The following is a 20485-nucleotide window of genomic DNA, read 5'->3' as shown; positions in this document are numbered from 1 at the left end:
TAATAACAACAATAATAAAAAAAAACTTCAATTATTTTCCTGGTCACGTGTCACACCAGAAGGAGACAGAAACACACTGCATATGTATTTGGTTTTATTGAAGAAGAGAGATATGAACAGGTGGCCTGATTCAAGGCACCTTAAAATGTACAACAAGGGCTGAATCATTTATTTATTCCGAATACAAAAATACACATCTCAGTGACTCCAAGTTGTAATAAATAGGTACCCATGCATTCTAACCATAAAAAGGCACAGAAAACAGTCACTTATAGTAGTCATAAAAATGATCAACTACTTTACCAAAATCATCCAGATAAGTAATACAGGTGAGAACTGTAACATTATATTCCAACTGTGAAAACACAATACACGTTATATCATTAAACCTTAGGCAATAAGTATGCAAATATTGTCTGTAGCTACATATATAGTCTTACAAAGGAAACCTGTGCGATTGTAAACGTTATGTAAACAAATGAAACTCACTTTTCTTTTCTCCCGTCACTTAAAAACACATACTCACACGCACACAGCAAAAAAAAAAAAAAAAAAAAGAAAAGAAAAGAAAAAAAGACGACGTGTTCATTTGATTTTTACAGATCCGCGTGGGTTCAGTTGGTTTTGGTAAAAAAAAAAAAAAAAAAAAAAAAAGGCAGTTTGCAGCATTATTTACAAACCAGTAGGAAACCCAGCATGGGAGGACAGTGGCTACTGACTTCCACTGTTAAATATTAAAGAGGAGAACTCTCTGGTCTAAAACAGCGACGGAGTGTTTCAGAACTCGCCTGGCGTCCGGCGTAGAGAGGCTTTAAGTGATCCCTTATCAAGGACTAGCACTGCAATGGGATGTCAGTTCTCATAAAACTAATATCTTTGGCAGCATGATAAGAAAATAATACACATATTTATGTCTTTAAAGATTAAATCTGGTTCGATTTTGTGTTCAAATCAGTGAGGAGCTCCACGGTCAACCGAACTGATTGTCGCTGTAAGAAACTGTCGAGAGCTTCAGCTGCCTGCTTTTGAGAGTTGACGTGTATTAGATCGCCCCCTTGTGGGATGTTACAGATAACACACGATGATGCATTCAGTCACTTTTTGGGGGCGTGCGGTCCCTCAAAACAGCGGTTTTTTTTTTTTTTTTTTTTTCACCTACCTACATTAAATGCAGAAAGTACTTTACAAAACAATTCATACTGTTTAGGTTTTTACATGATTAATTACATTTCTGCCACAAACTTCAATGCCTTTTAATAAGATTTTATGTGGCGAACTAACGCTCAGTAGCACATAACTGCAGAGTGCAAAGAAAATTAAAATGATTATGTTTTATAGCAGATTTTGTTTATATGAATAAAAATTTAGAAAGTGTTTGCATGCATTTTTACTCACCCCTTTTAAGTCTGATGCCTCTAAAATACAATAACATGCAACCAATTTCCCACAAAAGTAAGCTAAGAGTAAAAACTTTAACAAACTCTGCTCAGAGCTGTTTGGCATATATGTGTTGAAAACTAACGATATACGCAACCCTGTAAACACCGACCCCATAGTGAAACATGGTGGTGGCAGCATCATGGATTGGCGATGTTTTCATCAGCAGGGAAAGAGAAACTAGCCATAGTTGATGAAAAGATGGATCGAGACGGGAAATAACTGCAAAAGACTTGAGAGGTGAGACTTTGTCAGAAGACACATCCAAGGTGACAATAAATCCATGTGTTAAAACGGCCTAGCAAAAGTCCACATCTAAATCCAAGATTTAAAAATTGGAGGCTTAAAAAATTTCTCCATCCATCCAATTTGACAGAATTTGAGTTGTTTTGATAAGAAGAATTTGCAAGATTTTGAATCTTTAGGTCACCGAAAGTGGTCCTCCATGAATATTGACTCACGAAGGCAAAATAGTAATGCATGCCACACTTATCAGAAACAACTGAAGTACATTGAAGGCTGTGGCACCAAGTGGTATGAATTGCACTGTAAGACACTGTAAGCGTAATATCAGCTAAAAGGGCTACACTAGCTATGTTTCCATTGATCATATAGTTACGCAAACTGGGATAGAAAAAATTAATTCAATTAATGGAAACACTACAATTTTGAAAAAACTCAAGTTTTTCGAAAAGAAAAGTTTTTGAGCTAGGATGAGGTGGTTACGCCACCGTAGTGAAATTAGTGTATTTCATGAAACCGCAATGGAAACACTTTTTTCGCATCACACGAGTCATGTGATCAACATCCAGACGTTACTACTGGTGGAAATGACAAAGAAGATGACAGGAGGTAGCAGGAGGGTGATGGCGCAGAATGGTTCTTTAATGACGTGAACGGTCTTATTCAGGTGGGATTTTAATTGTGTGTCTTATTTAAAGGAAACACCGCAACTACGACTTGACTTCAGCGAAATACCAACACAGTTTTGCGCACATTTGTAATGGAAACGCAGCTACTGCAAAGCTAAAATTACCAACGATTATTCCCTAGCCTCAGTTATCAAATGTCAGGCTGCATTGGAAGAAATGAAACAAGCTTTATTGTCTGTCTTCCTCTGCTCTTTCATAATGTCTTATAGGCCTGAAATGAAGGGTCGAATGCATTTGAATGTGCAAATCTAACAGGGTGTGATAACCTGCAAAATATTGATTCGTTTTTTAAGGAAAAGCCCCCCCCCGCCACCCCCCCCCCCCCAAAAAAGGAGGCAAAAATATGGATTGTTTTGCAGCTGAACTTATACAACTGCTTGCATGTCAGGCTACTAACTGTCTGTGCAGACAAATGCACAAACAAACATTATGATACGTGATAACACAACAGTCACGTCTGCCTAGTCAATCCATTCACAGACAGTCTTATTAGAGTATCATCTTGGAAGCACAGAGGAGCGAATCTACAAACAAATCAACCACTGGAAGAAGTCTGGAGCATGTAAGAAACAGCTGTGGGGTCAAACTTTAAAAATTCTCCCAGACTAACAAAATATAGAAACCAAAAACCATAAACAGAAATAAAAACACAAGTTTTAGATGTCCCCCCCCTCACACAGATAGAGATCATTTTGCAAAGTTTAAGAGAGAAAAACAAAACAAGAGATCAGATATTGCACCATCATTAGAATACAACAAAGTTAACATGTACAAGAGAGCAGAACAAAATCAGCAATGCACGACTGTTTAAGGTGTTTTACACTCTGTCCAAAAGGGGGAGCTCTTCACGAATGCATGCCAAGTCAGCAAAACTACAAAATGCATAACGCTACAACACTTACAAACATCGTTTGCATCCACTTGTTTACCATATGTACAGTGCATAAGTATGTACAAACCTAGCATCACTTCTAGAAATATACCCTGTAATGCCATCGACCTTAAAGAAACTAATAGGAAAAAGTTTCTATCAACGTGGAAATAGAAGATCAACTGCTTCGTTACATATTCAAAACTGGTTACCTAATTGCTATCTTGCATTAGTTAAAACTGCCAAAAGATACAAAGTTGAGGTGATTTTTTTGTTGTTGTTTTTAATCAATGTAATGATATGAAGATTTGCACTTGCATAAAGCAAGATGTGAAAAGTGCCTTTTAGGTATTCCTAACAACAAAACACACAAACAAAAAAAAACAAAAAAACTGAGCAACACTATAATATATTTGTCTGGTCCCTGACCAGCAGCGTCTCCTTGGAAACTGTTAGCCCCAGTCTGAGTGGAAGTGAGACCCCTTGTGGTCCTCGAAACAAAACCATCAGGTTTTCCTCCAACATTCACTTTGGTTCTGTTTTCACATCCACGGACAACAACTCCACCGATTCCTACCTCGTCGTTCATCTTCCTATGATGACCGCCGTAAAGCACGTTTTACAACAAATGACCCAAAGTATGGCACTTGACAGAAATCTTTGACACGTTATAGTCATGCTAGCAAAAATAAATTAAATCGAGCGAGAGGAAAAAAAAAAAAAGCACACCATCTTGGTTTCAGTAGTAACAATGGCATCGTAATACTTAATAAGACATGTAAAACTTCTTCAAGTGTTATCTTGCACACCAAAAAAATCAAGACACTAATCATGCAGTTAAAGATACTTAAAAGTTTAGCGAGTGTAGCATGCGACCGCGCCCCGACGGCAGATGGAGATGTTTGTTTTTCTGCTTCGGCAGAAATCCCGACGGTTGCTTCAATGCTCAAGATTCATCTCAACGCTCAACTCCAACTCAAAGTGAACTCCGAACTCATGGAAGTCTTAGTTATGCTACTAGTTCATCAGACAACTAGTTATTAATATGGATTCTTGCATACCTGATAGTGTGCTATGAGTGGTTATTAACTTTGAAATGGCTTTTTTTTTTCTTTTTTTTTTTGCTATGAAGATTCTTGACTTCCACTTTGAACTTTCCTCAGCTTTCTGGACTGTCATGTTGGCACCGCAGCACGAACACGCACACACACGCGCACACAGGGGCACACTCGCACGTCCTGGTCCCATCTGCACCGTCACGAAGGCGCTCACGGTGTGCGGTTAAAGCCGGCTCCACTTGAATACCCGTCTCCTCTCTCTCTCTGCCTACGGTGCTCCCAAACTCCCACGTTAGGGGGGGAATATGTGGCTTCCCCCTCTCTGGCAGTTATTGCTCCCAGGTTAAAGGTCAACCATGGAGACCTTGGCCAGCTCCTTAGTTCCCTGGAGGATTCTCTTCATATGACCCACTTTCGATATCCCCAGATCCTGAGATCCAACAAGGAGACAAAACAGAAGAAGTCAAGCACTGTGACCAAAGACAAGCTAGTATGAGGAGCTGTTGGGGATTTCTATGGCTCCTATTTCCTATTGTGTGTGTAAAGTTGCAAAACGCTACCGCTACAGAACAAAGGAAGACCTGCTCTGCAACAATGACTGCGTTTCCATGGACCATAACGTTGAAAAATAGGAATTCCAAAAATTAGCTCAATGGAAACATGCCAATTTAAAAAAAAAAAAAAAAAAAAAGTAAGCTTTTGCGATTGGAGGTGGAGGTTTTTCACAGAAGTCCAGCAGAAACACTTTCTCGCATCACACGAGTCACATGACCAACAGCCGGATGTTGCCACCGGTGGAAAAGACAAAGACGACAGGAAGTGGTAGGCCTGTTCCTTAATGACTTACTGCATGAACAAAATGATTTGCGTGTGGTTTTGATCATGTTTCTTATTTAATGAAAACACCACAGTTCTGAAATTGTGTTTTTTTTTTTTTTTTTTTTTACATTAACGGAACATCAACAAAGTTTTGTGTGCATTCATAATGGAAACGCAGCTATTGACACATTTCATGAACTAGAAAGTACATCCTAGGAGCGAGTGCTTTTCTTGATCCCAAGTCATTTTAGGATAGAACATTCCAAAGTTTCTAGACTCAAAATTGTCCAATACAGGACATTTAAAGAAACAAATTCTGTACATTTTTAACTAGACTTTTTTTTAACTACATAAACACTCATAATGTGTGTCAGCATCACTTTAAAACAATAAACATGAGAAACAATGAACATCAGTTTATTATTTCTCAGACACAAAACCAACTTCCCTAAAAAGGAAAAGTTAACCGTGACACGAGGACGACTGATTGGGTTTCAGTCCTGGTGCTGGATTTGGTTCTTTACTGGTTTTTTGAAAACCAGAAGCAGAAAGTGAGATCACATCTTAGACTGATGCCAGGTTTTATTCATGTATTTTCATCTTTTAAAAGTTGGATATGAAATAATCTCTTTCCCCCCATTTTTTATCCAAACCTGAAAGCATTATTTTGTTTTTTTTTTGTATTTTTAGGGTTTTTTCAAGCAGGACTGATCACATACCAGACTAAAGGCCCCTTTAGAAGAGAGAAACTCTGCTTTATACACAAGATAATAATACAAAAACATTTTAGAGTATGGATTATAATTTAGTTTGTACACTAAAGAATTTGAACAGAAGTAGAGCAAAACAAAAATCCTATAAGACATTTTTCATTCAGTACAGTGAAGCAACTAGAGTCAGAGACCTAAAACACGATGAACCTGTAAATTAACAAAAATATGAATGGTCAAAAGTAAAAAACAGTCATCTGGCTGTCAGATATTTAACAGAATCACCCTTTACATTATCGGTTCATGTTAAATTTGATGTGACGATACGTCTTTGTGTTTTAGGAGGAGCTGCTCAGTCCAACCAGGCGTTTTTGCACAGCTGAATTGTTGCCATGAAGGATTTCTCAGACATCCATGAAAGAGTCAAGGCAACACTCCAGGTATGTTGTTGATGAGCGAAAAACACTGTTACACGACGTGAAGCTCAAAACAGATGATTTTACACAATGCTGCCCCTTTAAACATCACAGGTCATCAGACTGTGGTCTTCAACAAGTCGCTCAAGCTAGGCTTGAATCCCCCCCCCAGCGTCTTCTGCTTCCCTCTTGGTCAGTAAACACAGTGTTAGTGGGTTAGCAGGTCTTATCACCGAGCAACACCAGACAGTGGAAGCCAAGCAGAGCGATGCAGCAGGGAGACATGGGACAGGCCACAGAGCCATAGAGAAGCAGCACATCGGCAGGAGACAGGAAGAGCTGATTGTCGGACTCACTTCAAGATGTAAACACCAGTGTGTGTGTGCGTGTGTGCATGTGTGTGTGTGATTACCTTCAGGTCCCTCCTCTCCAGGTGCAGCAGCTCTGAGCCTCGGATGTCGTGCCGTATGAAGGTGTCTCTGTACTCCCCGAGACTCAGCTGTTCCAGCCAGACGCCCACCTCCTCTGTGCCCCACCTCTCCACTACTCACACACACACCCGCACACACACACACACATGCAGACACAAAGCAGAGCAGAGAGGGGCTCAGAGCGCCTCACAGGTACCACTTCACCTGAATCTCTGACTCATTTCACCCAGAATCTTTCTCACACACATGGAGATGGCGTCACAAACAAGCACACACACACACACACACACACACACACACACACACACACACGCACACACACACACACACACACACACACACACACACACACACACACATACACAGAGAGAGAAAAGCTCACAGACGGGCTCAAACTGGTAAATTACAGGTGAGGAAGAGAGGAAGGATGGAGAGAAATGCAGTGGCGGCGGATTGGCAGGGAAAGGATGAAGAGGCTGATAGGTGCTAAGAAGGATGCATTCTGTTTCAGGTGAGAGTTTGGGGTGAGTGCAGATGAAGGAGGGCTGGGGGAGGGGGTCATGCTTTAACTAGGCCTGCCACAATAACAAATTGTCCCAGTAGTTATTGCGATAAACGAGAATATTGTTGTCTTGAGACCATTTTCAAGTAATATAGTCATAATGCCATAATAATGCAAGTTCACCTGCTAACAAACATTTAACACTGGAACTGGAAGACATTTTGAATATTCAAAATAAATAAAGAAAACAACTAAAAGGAACAAACAAAATGGAAGCTCAGGTCTCTGCAAACTAAACTGATTAAAAGAAAAAGAAAAAAAGGGACAAATTGAGACCAAAGTACCAGACTGAAGACTTCAGTCATCCAGTGTTTGGTAGAAAGAGAGAGAGAAAAGAGAAAAACGCTGAACCATGAAAATGTTTTTTAGTTCATCATGAGACTAACTGATTTATTGATTATTGTGACAGGCTTAGCATCAACTGGGGTTGGGACACAGAAGACGGAGGAGGAGAGAGGAGGCAGAAGCCTGAGTGGTCTGCAGGAAGTTCAGCCTGCGGTGACAGGAAGACCCTCCCCCCCCACCCGTCTGGACAACCAATCCAGCCTGACGAGCTTCAACCGGATCACCTCCGCTCTTCCACAAACCCGGACGGGAGCATGAATGAAGGGGTGGGGGTGCAGGTTGATGGTTCGGGATGTAACACCTCAACCACACGCCGTTTGTGTCACCAAGCATTTCCACCTCTACGTGTCGATTTCATGCACGTCCTTATCTAAAGGAAGCAACGCGGCCTCCGAAGCACCACGTTATGCTTCGGGCTAGTTGACCTTTGACCCTTCCTGAGCAGCTGTAGGTATGTGCGTCTGCTCAGAGAGGTGACGGTGCGAGCGCCCCTACCTGACTGAGGGCTCGTCTTCTTGGCGGCCTTCTCCTTCTTGAACTTGGGCACTATGCGGAACACGCTGCTGCGACTGTTCCTCTTGCCGTAACCCAGAGAGGGGTCCTGGTACATAAGCACAGTCAACCTATAGCCTTTCATTTAGCTACTCAACTCTCTTGTTCTCTGGAGCAATGCTACATTTTAGCAAGACTGCAGAATTAGATGGGGAGGGGCGGGATGCACCGTGAAACATTGTCTTTATGGGGCCCGATGCAGCCTTTTCCCAATCCATGGCAGCAGCGTACACTCGCTGTGTTTCTGAGCAAAACGTCGACGATATTACGCTAATGTCGAAAAAACAAAATTTTGCAATCGCAGTGTTTCTGTTGAATAAGAAATGCAATCACAGTCACACGTGAATAAGATTGTTCACATGCTAAGATGTTAAAAAACATGCTGCGCCGCCATCCTCCTGCCACTTCCTGTCTTCTTCTTCTTCGTCTTTTTCTGCCAGTAGTAACATCTGGTGGTTGATCACATGACTTGTGTGATGTGAAAAAGTGTTGCCATTGCAGCTTTACGAAACATACTAATTTTGATACAGCTGAAAAGCCGCCTCATCCTAGTGCAAAAGCGTTTTATCAATAAAATGGAGCCTTTTTGAAATTGCCGTGTTTGTTTTCTTAAGTCCAATCGCCGCAATTATTTGGTCAATGGAAACGCAGCTAGTGACTATAAAAAGTCTTCACGCCACTTTGATGTCTTATTTTCTTATTGCTTTTGGAAAATCAATCATGATCAACCAAATGTGGCCATTTTGACAAGGAAGTTTTTTTCTTTTTTTAAAATAACAGTGATTTATGTGATTTATGAAGGGAGTGGCTTGCACTAATCAGAAAGTCAAAGCTGAAACGTTGCGTTTTCAAAGCAAAATAACCTGCAAAGGTGCATCAGTTTTAGAGAAAAACTAAATGTTAGGGATGTCCAGCAGTTTTCGAGCTTTCCAGTTGTTATTGCTGGACACAAATGTAAACAATACTGGGGGCTGAAACGATTAATCGACTGATGAATTGATAATCAACTAATTTAATAACCTGAGTATATAGACACAGAAAAGCCAGCTGTCAGATGAATTCTTTGTTATAAATGGTTAAGTGTTCACTAAAGGAACGCTGTGATTGCATCTTAGGAAATAAAATGTTTATTTTCTTTCTTAAAAAGGAATTGACTTATTTGTTTTGCACATTTTTAAATATATGTTGTGTAAAATAGGCTTAAGCGGTCAAAATAAAAATTTGCAGAACATGCCATTTTTCTCACATATTACCTGCCAGAATAATGAATAGAGCAATCAATTACTTTAGCTTATATTAGGCAACGATTAGCTAAAATAAGCTCAACTATAAAGAGTTCACAGTCTGACTGTTTGGTTCTGTTTTCATTAGAACCGGGTTGTAATGTGTCGCTGTTACCTCAAGGTGTCAGACTGACACTGACCAAGACTTAAGGACCAGACTCACACTAACTGGGTTAAGATGGATCCCTGAGCTACAAAGTTACAGTAACTTCAGCCAGATAACTTCACACACACACACACACACACACACACACACACACACACACACACACACACACACACACACACACACACACACATATATATCACCTGTTAAAAAACGATTTCTAACGTAACTAAATCTTATGGTGAACAAATCCAGCTTAAGTTGAGCTATAATGGAAAAAAATTGCTCTGAAGTTGTTAACAGGATTTACACAGTGAAGCTTTTAAGGTTTAGTGCATTTCTTTTGCTACAATAAGTACTTCATGTGTATATGTAGGCTACGCCACCTGCTGGCATGAATGGAAAGAGGCCAGTTCTATGTTTTTTTTGGATGTTTCTTTTTTTTCCCCTCAAACTAGTTTCAATAAAAGGCTCATTTTTAACAGTGAAAACATAAAAGCATAAAATATCTTTAAAAAAAAACCTAAAACATGTTTTTAATGGCTCTAGAATCAGCCTTTGCTGATTAATATTTTTTTTATCTCCTCTACAGATGTATATTTTCAGTTTTTAAGAGGAGGCTGGCTGTTTTTGCAACATAAGAACAGTTTCTACCACTTATATTTTGACCTCTATATCTAAAGAGTGAGATAAACTTCAATTTCTGTTTGGATTTACATGTTGCGTATGGATTGAAATGGTTAATTTTTAGGCAAAGGGTTCACCTACTTCCCTACTCTGTTTGTTACATCGTCTTTTGTTCACATCTGTGTACATGAGCAGACCCGTCTCTGCCGTGAGAAGCAGGAGCTGCTGACAGAGGCTGCTTACCTCCTCATCGTTGGGCTGCAGTATGTGGTACAGCCAGGGGATTTCTCCCAGTTTGCCCAGTTCAACATCCAGGCTTTGCAAAGCACTGGACAGCTGCTCCTCCTCAGGCGGGTCCAGTTGCTGCCAGAAGCAGGAAAAGTCAACTCATTAAAAAAAAAAAAAAAAAAAAAAAAAAATAAGAGAATCAATTCCAGATCTAACCAGAGAGACTCGTCCCAACAGAAGAGACTCGGTCTCGTTGTGGAGCGCCTTGACGGTGCTCGCCACCTCGATAGCAGTGTTCCTCGTCAGACTCTGGAGAAGGAACACAACCGGTAGTGAGGCTCACGTCACGCGATGAGCGGCTCATGAAACATCCTGAACACAAGCAACAAGACATGCTTCCTGTTGCAAGTTAAATAATCTGGTATTATTTTTTTTTATCAACTTTAAGGGATTATTGATTCAAAACAAGCTCCTATATTTTGCTGAAAAGTTACTGGAAACTACACAAAAATACTGAGTAACATTTTCTGTCTTTTTTACAAATACGTAAAAAAAATATTTTTAGTAAAAATTACATAGTGCAGCTTAAAATGTGGTGCTTTAAACAGACGGTAGTAATGTGCTGTCCTGGCTGTGTTAGCTGCTGACCTCTGGGAACTTGGGGTGCATTTTGTTGATGGCGTGAGACGCGGCGTTAACGGCGTGAGCCAGCTCCTGCTCCAAAAGCCCGTTGGTTTTTGCGGCTTCGCATATCCTGCGGCCACATGGAGAGAACGCTTACAGGACTGCAGCCAGGGGCTAATGGATCCGGACCCGACGTTCTGGATCAAGCGTTCCTACCTTGTGATGAGCTCTTCGGCCGCCCGGGCGCACATCTGCATCAGGGCGTTCTCCTCCTCTGTGGCCAGATCCACAGACTGCTGCGGGTAGAGGTGAGGCCGCAGGGGCGGCTTGTCGTACTTCAGTTTGTCCTCCCATGACTTCAGCGTGTTCTCAAACGCCTGCAGGAAACAGTTTGAGAAAGTTCGGGATAAGTTACAGCTGCAATAAAACCAATACTAGCATTAAATAAACTTTTGGTCTTTGAAGATTTAAGTTTTGAGAAATATGGATTTTCTTTTTTCGTCAAAGCACTCCTTGGGTTCCCATAGTTCAGAGTGATGTCAGCAAGACCAGGGTGGTCATTTTGCTTTACAAGTTTGTTGTTGTTTTTTTACCGTTTATATTGATTTGGACTTTCAGGTCATGACAAAATATAAGAGTCAGGCTAAGTTCATAATGTTACAAGAACAAAGTCATGATAATAAAATTGAAGTAATGCAAATTGCAAGTTGCTGAAAATGTGCTATATAAATAAAATAACCTTACAAGAATAAGCTCTTAGCAGGTCTGAAATAAGACAAAACTAATTCATTAGTAATTTTTCAGCAAGAAATAGGAGATTGTTTTAAGTCAATAATCCCTTAACATTGATAAAAAGTACTAGTTCCACTGGCACATTATTTCTCTTATATAACAATGTGCCAGTGGAACTAGTACTTTATCATGAATATCAAGGAATTATTGAGTTATCCTATATCTCGCAGAAAAGTTACTTGTACATTAGTTTTGTCTTACGTCAAGTGTGATAAGATATTTGCCCTAGAGACTAGACAAAAAATACTTAGTGAAATTCTCTGTTTTTGCAGTATAAAATCCACTTTTTAAAAATATTTTCTGTCACTTTTAATTTCATTTTGATAAAATAAATGACAAAAAAAAAAAAAAAAAAAAGATTAAAACCGAAAATTGAATCAGGTATGAAAAAACCCCCAGGAGATTTTATTTTTAAGCCGTGTCGTCCTATCTCCATCTCCTCCACATCCCCCAGCCCAGCGTTTCTCCCTCACCCGGTCTCTGGTGAGCATCTGCGCTCTGTTCTTGTGCTGGATCTTGATGACTCCCGGCGGCTGGATCCAGGCCTCACCGTCCACCTGGATGGGAACGCCCTCGTCTCCCAGGATGGTGATCTTCACCGTTCGACACTGATTCAGACAGAGATGCGGGTTAGCTGGGAGGACGTTGACTGTCGTCCTTGCTGCCGTCCGTGTTGCTGCTCACCTGGGCTATGCGGTGATGTTGCAGCTTGATGACTCTGGACACGGCCATCTGCATGCTCCCGAACACGGCCACCACCTCCAGGATCTTATCGTCAAATGACGGAGCACAGAAGATCTGCACAGCATCACAGTACAACGTGAGAGATGCTTCTGTTACATTTGAAGATGTTTCTCAGCAAAAATACAAAATCAATCTGCAGAGATGAAGTACTTTGGTTTTTTTCTAAGATGGCTGCAACTACAGGTGTGCATTTTTATTCAGGCACCTTAGATGGATCATTTATGTACTGCAAACACACTGGAAAAGCTGATTTACCTACCAGCAGTAGGTAAATCAGTTCACCTACGAAGTGTTGATAGGTCATAACCTAAATTTGCGAAAGCTGACACTTTAATCCTCAGGCAGCCATTGTTCTTTGAGCGTTTAACAAACCAGCCCACGTAGCGGTCCGGCCTGCAGGACGTCAGGGTCGTGTCAAACCAGCGTCCGTCTGCGCCGGCATTCATTGGCTGGCAGCGGAGGGAAAACAGAGTGGTTTTTACTGTGAATGTACTCACATCGTCTTCCTTGGTGCCGCCCCAGAAGTTGGTTCCGCCTGCGTAGCTGGGGATGTTCAACACTGCGATCCCCTGCAGGCTGGGCAGGGGGATGTACTGACCGTCACACTGGAAGACACCAGGGCAAAGTAAAGCTCGGCTTCAGGTCGCTTCAGCAGCGTCACTCCATGAACTCTTTGTGCGATTTTACAACCCACATGCCGAATTAGTGTGGTACTGGAGGAGATTTACCCAAAGGACACTCAAATGTTGCAGGAATGACATTAAAACAAAATGACTTAATTTTATTGTGTGGCATGCAGATGCTTCGTTTGCACTGATAAAGTCATCATGTGCGGTACGCTGAACGATGGCAGCCTGACGTACAACACGCCAAGTCGTGTGACAGCAGACGACAGATAATGCTGGGGTTCAACGTCCATCAAACACTTTCCAATAACCATTTTGAAACACCATCGGTTCCTCACCTCCAGCTGCACTTTTTGTTCCAGGTTCTTGTAGGTTCTTTGCAGCAGCTCTTTGGTGCCCAGAACGCCATACCACATCATGTTCTTCGTACGACTCCTGGGTTGGGGAGGTGTGGATGGCGCATTAGTCGTTTTATTGATAAGGCCAAGGAAAAACATTTGTATTTAAATTAGTCTGTCAGGAAAAAGAACCGAAGAAATAACAGACCACAGGGTTAGCTGAAAAAAAAAACAAATTTACAAATGAGAAAAAATATTTTTAAAAAGTGGCTTTTATTTCAGCCCATCCTTTAGTGAGATGTACAACAGCATAATTACAAGAAGATAGTCATAATATTAGCCGGAGAAAGAAGACATTTTACCAGAAGAATGAGAATAAAATTGCTTTACTGAGAAAAAAGTGCGAATACTTTTTTGTATATGTTGTAAATGTTGTTTTTCATACTGGAATGTTTCATTGTCCAAATATTACAACTTTGTTCTGGTAATATTAAGACTCTATTCTCGTATTAGTTTGATTTCATTGTCATATGACTTTATTACCTCACTCTCACTGTATTCTTGTAACTTCATGAAAATAAAAATAAACATTTGTGGCCTCACTCTTATATTGTGTCATAGAATTGAGCTGAGTCCAAAGTCCTGTAAAAAACGTTTGTAAAACAAGATGGCAGCCTTGGGCATGCTGACATCACTCCCAGATATCAAACGTCAAACAGGGCATTGTTTGAAAAAACATCCAGATTTTCCATGAATGAAATCTTCAAAACCCAAAACTTTGATTAATCACTAACATCGATGTGTCGCCTGGCCCGGCGCCTCACCTGCATTTCTCTGGATGCTCCTCTCTCTTGTTGTTGAACTCCAGAGAGATCTTGGCGTCCAGGCCGATGCCAAAGTAGTTGTTCATGACGCACTTCTCCATGTAGCCCTCTCTGCTTCACAAGGAGACAAAGAAGTGTCTGTGAGCAAGACGGAGACTGGCTACGTTTCCATTAGCCATAACATTGCACAAGTAACGAAAATCTATTCGCTTAATGGAAACAGCAATTTTGGGGAAAGCTGATGTTTTCGGTAAAAGGTTTTTTTTTTTACTTGTATCGAAATAGATGTATTTCAGAAAACATTTTTTTCGCTTCACAAGGGTCATGTAATGAACAGATGGATGTTACTACTGGCAGAAACAACGAAGGAGATGACAGGAAGTGGAAGGAAGATGATGGTTTGTTGCTGCTGGCTCCACCAGAGCTCTCACAGCATCACAGCTCATAAAAATTTGTGTCATTCTAACATATTGAATTCATAGCTCTTCTGTAAAATGGCCGACAACAATTTCCCCAAAGCGCCGCTCCCAAGTAGGTGGGGCTTGTCACTTCAATGCCTGAAGAAAATTAAACGTCTCCACTGATTGGCTGATAGATGATGAGCGCCAGCACCATGGATAAATCATGATTATATCGCATAATTTCTCTGTCATAATTTTTAATGTCTTATCACGTAAACAAGCTAGAAACCCCGCAATTACGAAATGACGTTCATTAGCGGAATATAGACAAAGATTTGCGCACGTTTGTCATGGAAACGCGACTTCAGAGAGCAACCAGACGTGCGAACGACAAACAGAAGTGAAAGTGGAGGTAGTTCAGCTCTCACAGCGAGTCGAGGTCGGGGTCGATGAAGGGTGTCGCGCCAAACGGGTCGATGTTAGCCAGCAGCATCTTGCTAATGATGGAGCTTCCGGCGATGGAGGCGGCCAGCCCGGCTCGCAGCCCTGCACACAAACACAAAGCATCCGTCAGGAAACGGCACCGGGCTGCGGCTTCTGACGGAGCGGGGACTTTTTGGTGTGTGTGTTTACCAGGGCAGATGATGCGTGTGTTGAGCACGGGGAGGTTCTCCTTGCTGGTGGTGAAGGGGGTGATGGTGAAGGGGCCGTACGACTGGGTGCTGCGGCTCACCCTGCTCTCCGTCGGGGAACAGGGGCTCCTGGCGGCTGAACACACACAGAAGCACACAGGGAACGCTTCAGTCTTTTCTCGACTGAACTGAATGGTTCCTGGGGTTCAAAACGACACACCGTGTAAAATATAACCTGTTTCATCTAATACTGACGCTGTGCACTGTGGTAACAGCTAATGAAGCAGCCGAATAAAACAAACCCTCCAAATACAGGCTAATTCCTATAAAGCTAAACGACTAACCATAATGTCTACTTTTACTGCGATTAGTCTAAAAACAGATAATACTTATCAGCTGACAGTGACCTACTTCATAGCAGATCCTCCTTGGACAAGATCAATTTACACCTCTATGACTGTTCTCACTGTGTGAGCATCTATCTGCTTTGCTCCTTAAAACTTATCGCTAAACTGAACCCGTCCTTCTCTCGCAGAGACAGGGTCTCTGCGGACTGAAGAACATGCTCCACAAATAATCAACTTAGAAGATTTCAACTGTAATGCATCAGAAAGAAATGTAAGCTGAAGCTGGTTTCTCAGAAGGTCAGTGTTGTTTTCTTCAGCTGGAACTGGATGTTTTCTAATGCAGGAAAAATGAGTTCAGCTTGATCGTTTTTATAAAACTGCTAACATCGAGCACAATTTGTTACTTTGGGAAATATCTTTTACTAGGTGTGCACTGATAGATTGCACCCAGATTTTTCTTCATCCTGCCTGGCTAACTTAGAGATTTTTCAGTGTAAATAAAAAAAGTGATACTCCGTTTCTTTTTTCCTTTTTTAATTTCTTGTCATGATAAGAATTTTCATTTATTGATGTCATGATAAATTTCAGCTCATTTTAAAAAAGCTAACATGTTACATTTACAGTTTTCTCATATTGTTTTCTTCCATGAGAACATCAATAAATAGCAGTAAATTTGAAAAGATGATTATATGAAGTCTCTATGTAATAATCACATTTCTTTAAGCAGGCGGTGCATGTTTAAGCCCGTTTCAAACAGGAATGTTTTTTAAGACTAATTTTAATTGTTACTGCAGTAGTACTACAGAATATCATGATAAAATTCAAAGCCCATATCACACACCCACAGACGTTAGGTAAGAAATAAGACATAAAGGTATGAAAGGGCTAATTTATCTAACTTAAACACCTAAAACCGTCTTTGTGTTTTCAGATTCTGGTGCTTCCAGGTCAGATAAGTCAAGAAGCTGAGCATTCGAGTGCTACCAGCATGTGGACTAACTGTAATAAAAAGTGAGGAAGAAAGGAAACAGGACTCGGATAAACAGGAAGGCGTTCTGCCCCGCAGAGGTTGAAACGTCCTGTGGTCGGTCCAGGGGAGGGGAGTCTCCATGGTAACCTGTCTGGACTTGGGGGACAGCTACAAACAGCAGCTCTGCCCTGCCGTCAGGTAGGCTCATTTATCACCGGAGAACTTCTCCGTGTCAACAGGCTGTTGTGGAAAACTGCAGATGTGAAGATAAACAGCTCAGCCTGAAGCAGGAGGTGGAATACCACAGGAGGGAAGCTCCTCTGCGCTCACTTTTAGCACTAATCCCTGAGTTTATTTATGACAGGAAACATGATTTGCGTCAGCAGCACATTTTTCCATGAGCCGTGTGTCTGATCCCTACGCTGCGATGAGTGGAATATCCACAAGGTGGCGACATTTAAACTCCCTTTCAGCAACATGTGAAGTTTTTTTTTTAATCTACAGAGTCGGTCAGTGGAAGGTTTGCAGGCGGAGTGTAACCTGGACGTCTGGCAGGTCAGAGGCCAGAGTGAAGGAGTAAACACTCACACGACACCGCCTCCAGTTCCTTGGTGTCCTCGTCCTTCTCGCTGTCCCTGTTCTCGTCCTCGCTGTCCTTCCTGAACTCCAGCGGCGACGGAAGCTCCGTGTCGTCCGTGTGGGCGTTCTGCTCGTCCACCACTGCAGAGAGAAAGCGGAGGAGTGAAGACGATGCGCTGCACATCCAGTAAAATAATAACAATAATAATAATAAAAAAATACACAGACGCAGCGCAAAAGTATTCACACCTCTTTTACTGGCTGGGGAGGAAAAACGGAAGAAGTCTCGTTTGTGGTTTATCATGAGTCAAGGACAGTCCTGGCATTGATTTGATCATTGATTTATAACATTTTGGGTTTTTGAATATTTCATTTAGTATGGATTTTATTCACCAATACACTCTTCCAGAGTGTACAATGGAAACCAAATTTTTTTTATTTTCATTTTATTTCTTGTTTTTGTTTGAGGTATTTTATTTAGCATATTTAAAATACTGTCCAGGTCCAGTGTGATCAAAATGAAAAGTTTACTGGTCCTTGAGAAAGCAAACTCGCATTAACGTCCCACTATCGGTTTATTACATCTCAAAAACAACAATATCATCGTTTATCGCGATATCTGCTGGGACAGTTTATCATTTATGTTATGTTTATGTGATGGTGACAGGGCCAGCTGGAGGTGCTCGCGCTTTCTTATAAGCATTTGCCTCCAATAATAAAACAATATTTCAAACACGCAGAATCCTAAGTCATCAGAGGTCAGAAAGTAAGTGCACCTCTCACAGCCTGGTCTATGATCTGCCGGACGGCTTTCTTCAGACTGTTGGCCCTGAGCATCAGCTGCTCCCGGCTTTTAAACAGCTGCTGGGGGGGCCTGCTGCCCCTGCGCCCCTTCTCCGTCTCCTCCTCCTCCAGCTTCCCCTTGAGCTCCGTTAGGCTCTCCTCGCTGGCCTCCTCCTCCTCCTCCTCCTCTTCCTCTTCTTCCTCCTCTTGTTCTTCTTCCACGATCGGAGGGGTGCAGTGGGGAAGCGGCGGCAGGGACTGGCACTCTGCGTTCAGCGTCTGCAGGAGGGAGTCCAGCTTCTCGTTCAGGATGGCACACTGATGGGAGGGGGGAGGCAGTTAGAAAAAAAAAGACAAGTTAAAATGGTGATTCCTTTTCTCTTTTGTTTTTACTTACTTTGAGAGACATGGAGTCGCATTCCTCAACGTTCTCTGTGCTTTTTTCATACGCTTTCCCCACTTTGGCAATAAAATCCTTCACAGTTTCGCACAGAATCCTGAGAAACACAAAAGAAAATTAATCTTCATTCCTTTGCTGTTTTCAGATGCAGACGCTGCAATAACGCCAGAGATGTCCCAGTCAGAATCGAATCTACTGTATTTGGCCTGCTGCTCTGCTGCAAAAACACAAAATCTTACCGAGTATTTTCAGTCAGATTTTTAATTTCCAATTGTCTCAAATTTGATTTAAATAAGCCTGTGTTGGATTTTTCTTCACTGCACGCGTCTCAGGATTCTCGAAATAAGACAAACTTACAAATAACGTTTCAGAAAGATATAGGAGACAGATTTAAAACAATAATTCCTTAATGCTGGTGAAAAAGTACCAGTTCCACCGGGAGAACATTGTCTTGTTTAAATGAAATAATTTGTCAATGAATCTACTACTTATTCACCAATATTAAGGAATTATTTTCTTAAATCAAGCTTCTATATCTTGCTGAAAAGCTACTTGCAAGTAAGTTTTGTCTCATTCCAGGATATTTGCACTAAAAGCTAGACAGAAACACTTGATAAAATTTACTGTTTTTCGAGTGTTAAAATAAACTTGTGCTCCCCGTAACTTGCTTTCCAGACCTGGTTTTACTGATGCAGCAGCAGCTCTTAAAATTTATTTTCTGTTGACATTCAGGCCAATTAAAGGCTCCAGCTCACAGGCTGACTTCTCACAGTGGAGCACTTACTTGGCAGAGGAGATGACCACAGAGTGCTGCTCTGAGTTGAGGATCTTTGTGAGGTGAGTGGTCACTGAGTGTTCATACGCTGAAATGTGAAACTGCATAAAGAAAGAAACAGATGAATGGTGTCAGTTTGATGCAGAGGGATCGTTTTTCTTCTTTTTCTTCTTCTCCCTGTTCTGAAGTGAAGCAGCATTAAAAAAAAACATAAGTCAGGCGCTCTCCGGTCTGTCTGGAGGTCCTGCTGTGTCAGAGTGTGCGTGTCGGTCGTTCCGTCTACCTGGCAGTCGTCGGCTCCCTCGGGCGTGGTGGGGCAGCTGTGTTTGGGTGGGATCTTGATCTCGTAGGTCATGATGCTCCAGCGGTCCAGCATCTTGGTGCTGGCCCGCTCCAGCTTCTCCAGGATCTGGGGCAGCTGGGTGTCGTCGTCGCACGAAGGGCCCCAGCCCAGCACCCGGGCCAGATCGTTGCCGGTGCCGAGGGGCAACACCCCCAGCTGGCACTGAAAGGCAGCAGGCACAGGGGTTTACTGGGCGGCGCGGTGACGTCGCTGCTCCGGTTGCATGACTGTGTTTTATGGAAGTCGGCCAGCAGGAAAGACAAACCATCTGCTGGGAGTTCACAGATTGAGGTTCCCAAAAATCCAACGTGGTTACAGGTCGGAGGATTGAAACAGAGCGAGGTTGCTTTGCTCCATTCAGCCTTCCTGATTTCTACTTAAAGCTGCAATATGTAACTTTTGAAATAAATCTTGTGTTTTGCACTCATGACGGGACATTAGGTTATGAGACAGATGAATCTGTGTGTAATCAATCTCCTCCACCCCCCTCCTGTGCTGCTGCAGTGATCTTCAGAAATTCTCCCTGTCAAAAACAGCCAATCAGAGCCAGAAGGTGGTCCTTAGCGCTGTCAATCACCCTAGTGTAACTGCTCACAACCTCCTGCTTTGCTCTCTGCTGCTACAGCTGGTGCATCACAGCGTAGCCTGCAATAAATGTTAATGCTAGTAGCATAGCCACCAATGGCAGTGGGGAAACTGTTTTCTGTAATGGTAAGTTGTTTTTCCTCAATTAGCACGTCGAACAGCGCATACAGGAGGGTGATTAACAACGCTAAGACCCGCCTCCTGGCCCTGGTTGGTTGTTTTTGTCCGGTATCTCAGGAAGGAGGTGGAGAAGCTTGAATTTTTTCAAATTCTTATGCCTCACAACATAATGACAATTTTAACAAATATGTAAAAAAGCATATTTTATAGAAGTCACATACTGCA

The 20485-nt window shown here is 41.9% G+C and overlaps 1 protein-coding gene across 6 annotated transcripts in view; it reads right to left on the bottom strand.

The window, feature by feature from the left end:
• Window positions 1-77: 77 nt before the first annotated feature.
• Window positions 78-20485, bottom strand: part of dgkh (diacylglycerol kinase, eta) — a 62923-nt gene continuing 42515 nt past the window's right edge. For 2 of the 6 annotated variants that reach the window (XM_014986767.2, XM_014986769.2), the window contains 19 exons: window positions 19496-19717; window positions 19222-19313; window positions 18435-18534; window positions 18031-18355; window positions 17264-17395; window positions 15360-15494; window positions 15155-15272; window positions 14326-14436; window positions 13502-13598; window positions 13035-13142; window positions 12478-12591; window positions 12267-12401; window positions 11218-11378; window positions 11026-11131; window positions 10594-10686; window positions 10393-10512; window positions 8077-8182; window positions 6656-6786; window positions 78-4728 (listed from right to left, as the gene is read on the bottom strand). In XM_014986767.2, coding sequence (XP_014842253.2) covers window positions 4642-4728; window positions 6656-6786; window positions 8077-8182; window positions 10393-10512; window positions 10594-10686; window positions 11026-11131; window positions 11218-11378; window positions 12267-12401; window positions 12478-12591; window positions 13035-13142; window positions 13502-13598; window positions 14326-14436; window positions 15155-15272; window positions 15360-15494; window positions 17264-17395; window positions 18031-18355; window positions 18435-18534; window positions 19222-19313; window positions 19496-19717 — 2493 coding nt within the window. In that variant the 3' untranslated portion in view covers window positions 78-4641. Of the gene's footprint in view, window positions 4729-6655; window positions 6787-8076; window positions 8205-10392; window positions 10513-10593; window positions 10687-11025; window positions 11132-11217; window positions 11379-12266; window positions 12402-12477; window positions 12592-13034; window positions 13143-13501; window positions 13599-14325; window positions 14437-15154; window positions 15273-15359; window positions 15495-17263; window positions 17396-18030; window positions 18356-18434; window positions 18535-19221; window positions 19314-19495; window positions 19718-20485 lie in introns of all 6 variants that reach the window. The other 4 variants (XM_088012150.1, XM_014986775.2, XM_088012159.1 and 1 more) reach the window with 3 other exon arrangements.

Source organism: Poecilia mexicana, unplaced genomic scaffold (assembly GCF_051168715.1).
Source record: "Poecilia mexicana isolate PSO_F unplaced genomic scaffold, ASM5116871v1 scaffold_2, whole genome shotgun sequence".
In the NCBI taxonomy this organism is placed as follows: domain Eukaryota; kingdom Metazoa; phylum Chordata; class Actinopteri; order Cyprinodontiformes; family Poeciliidae; genus Poecilia; species Poecilia mexicana.
This window is presented reverse-complemented; position numbering and strand designations above follow the sequence as displayed.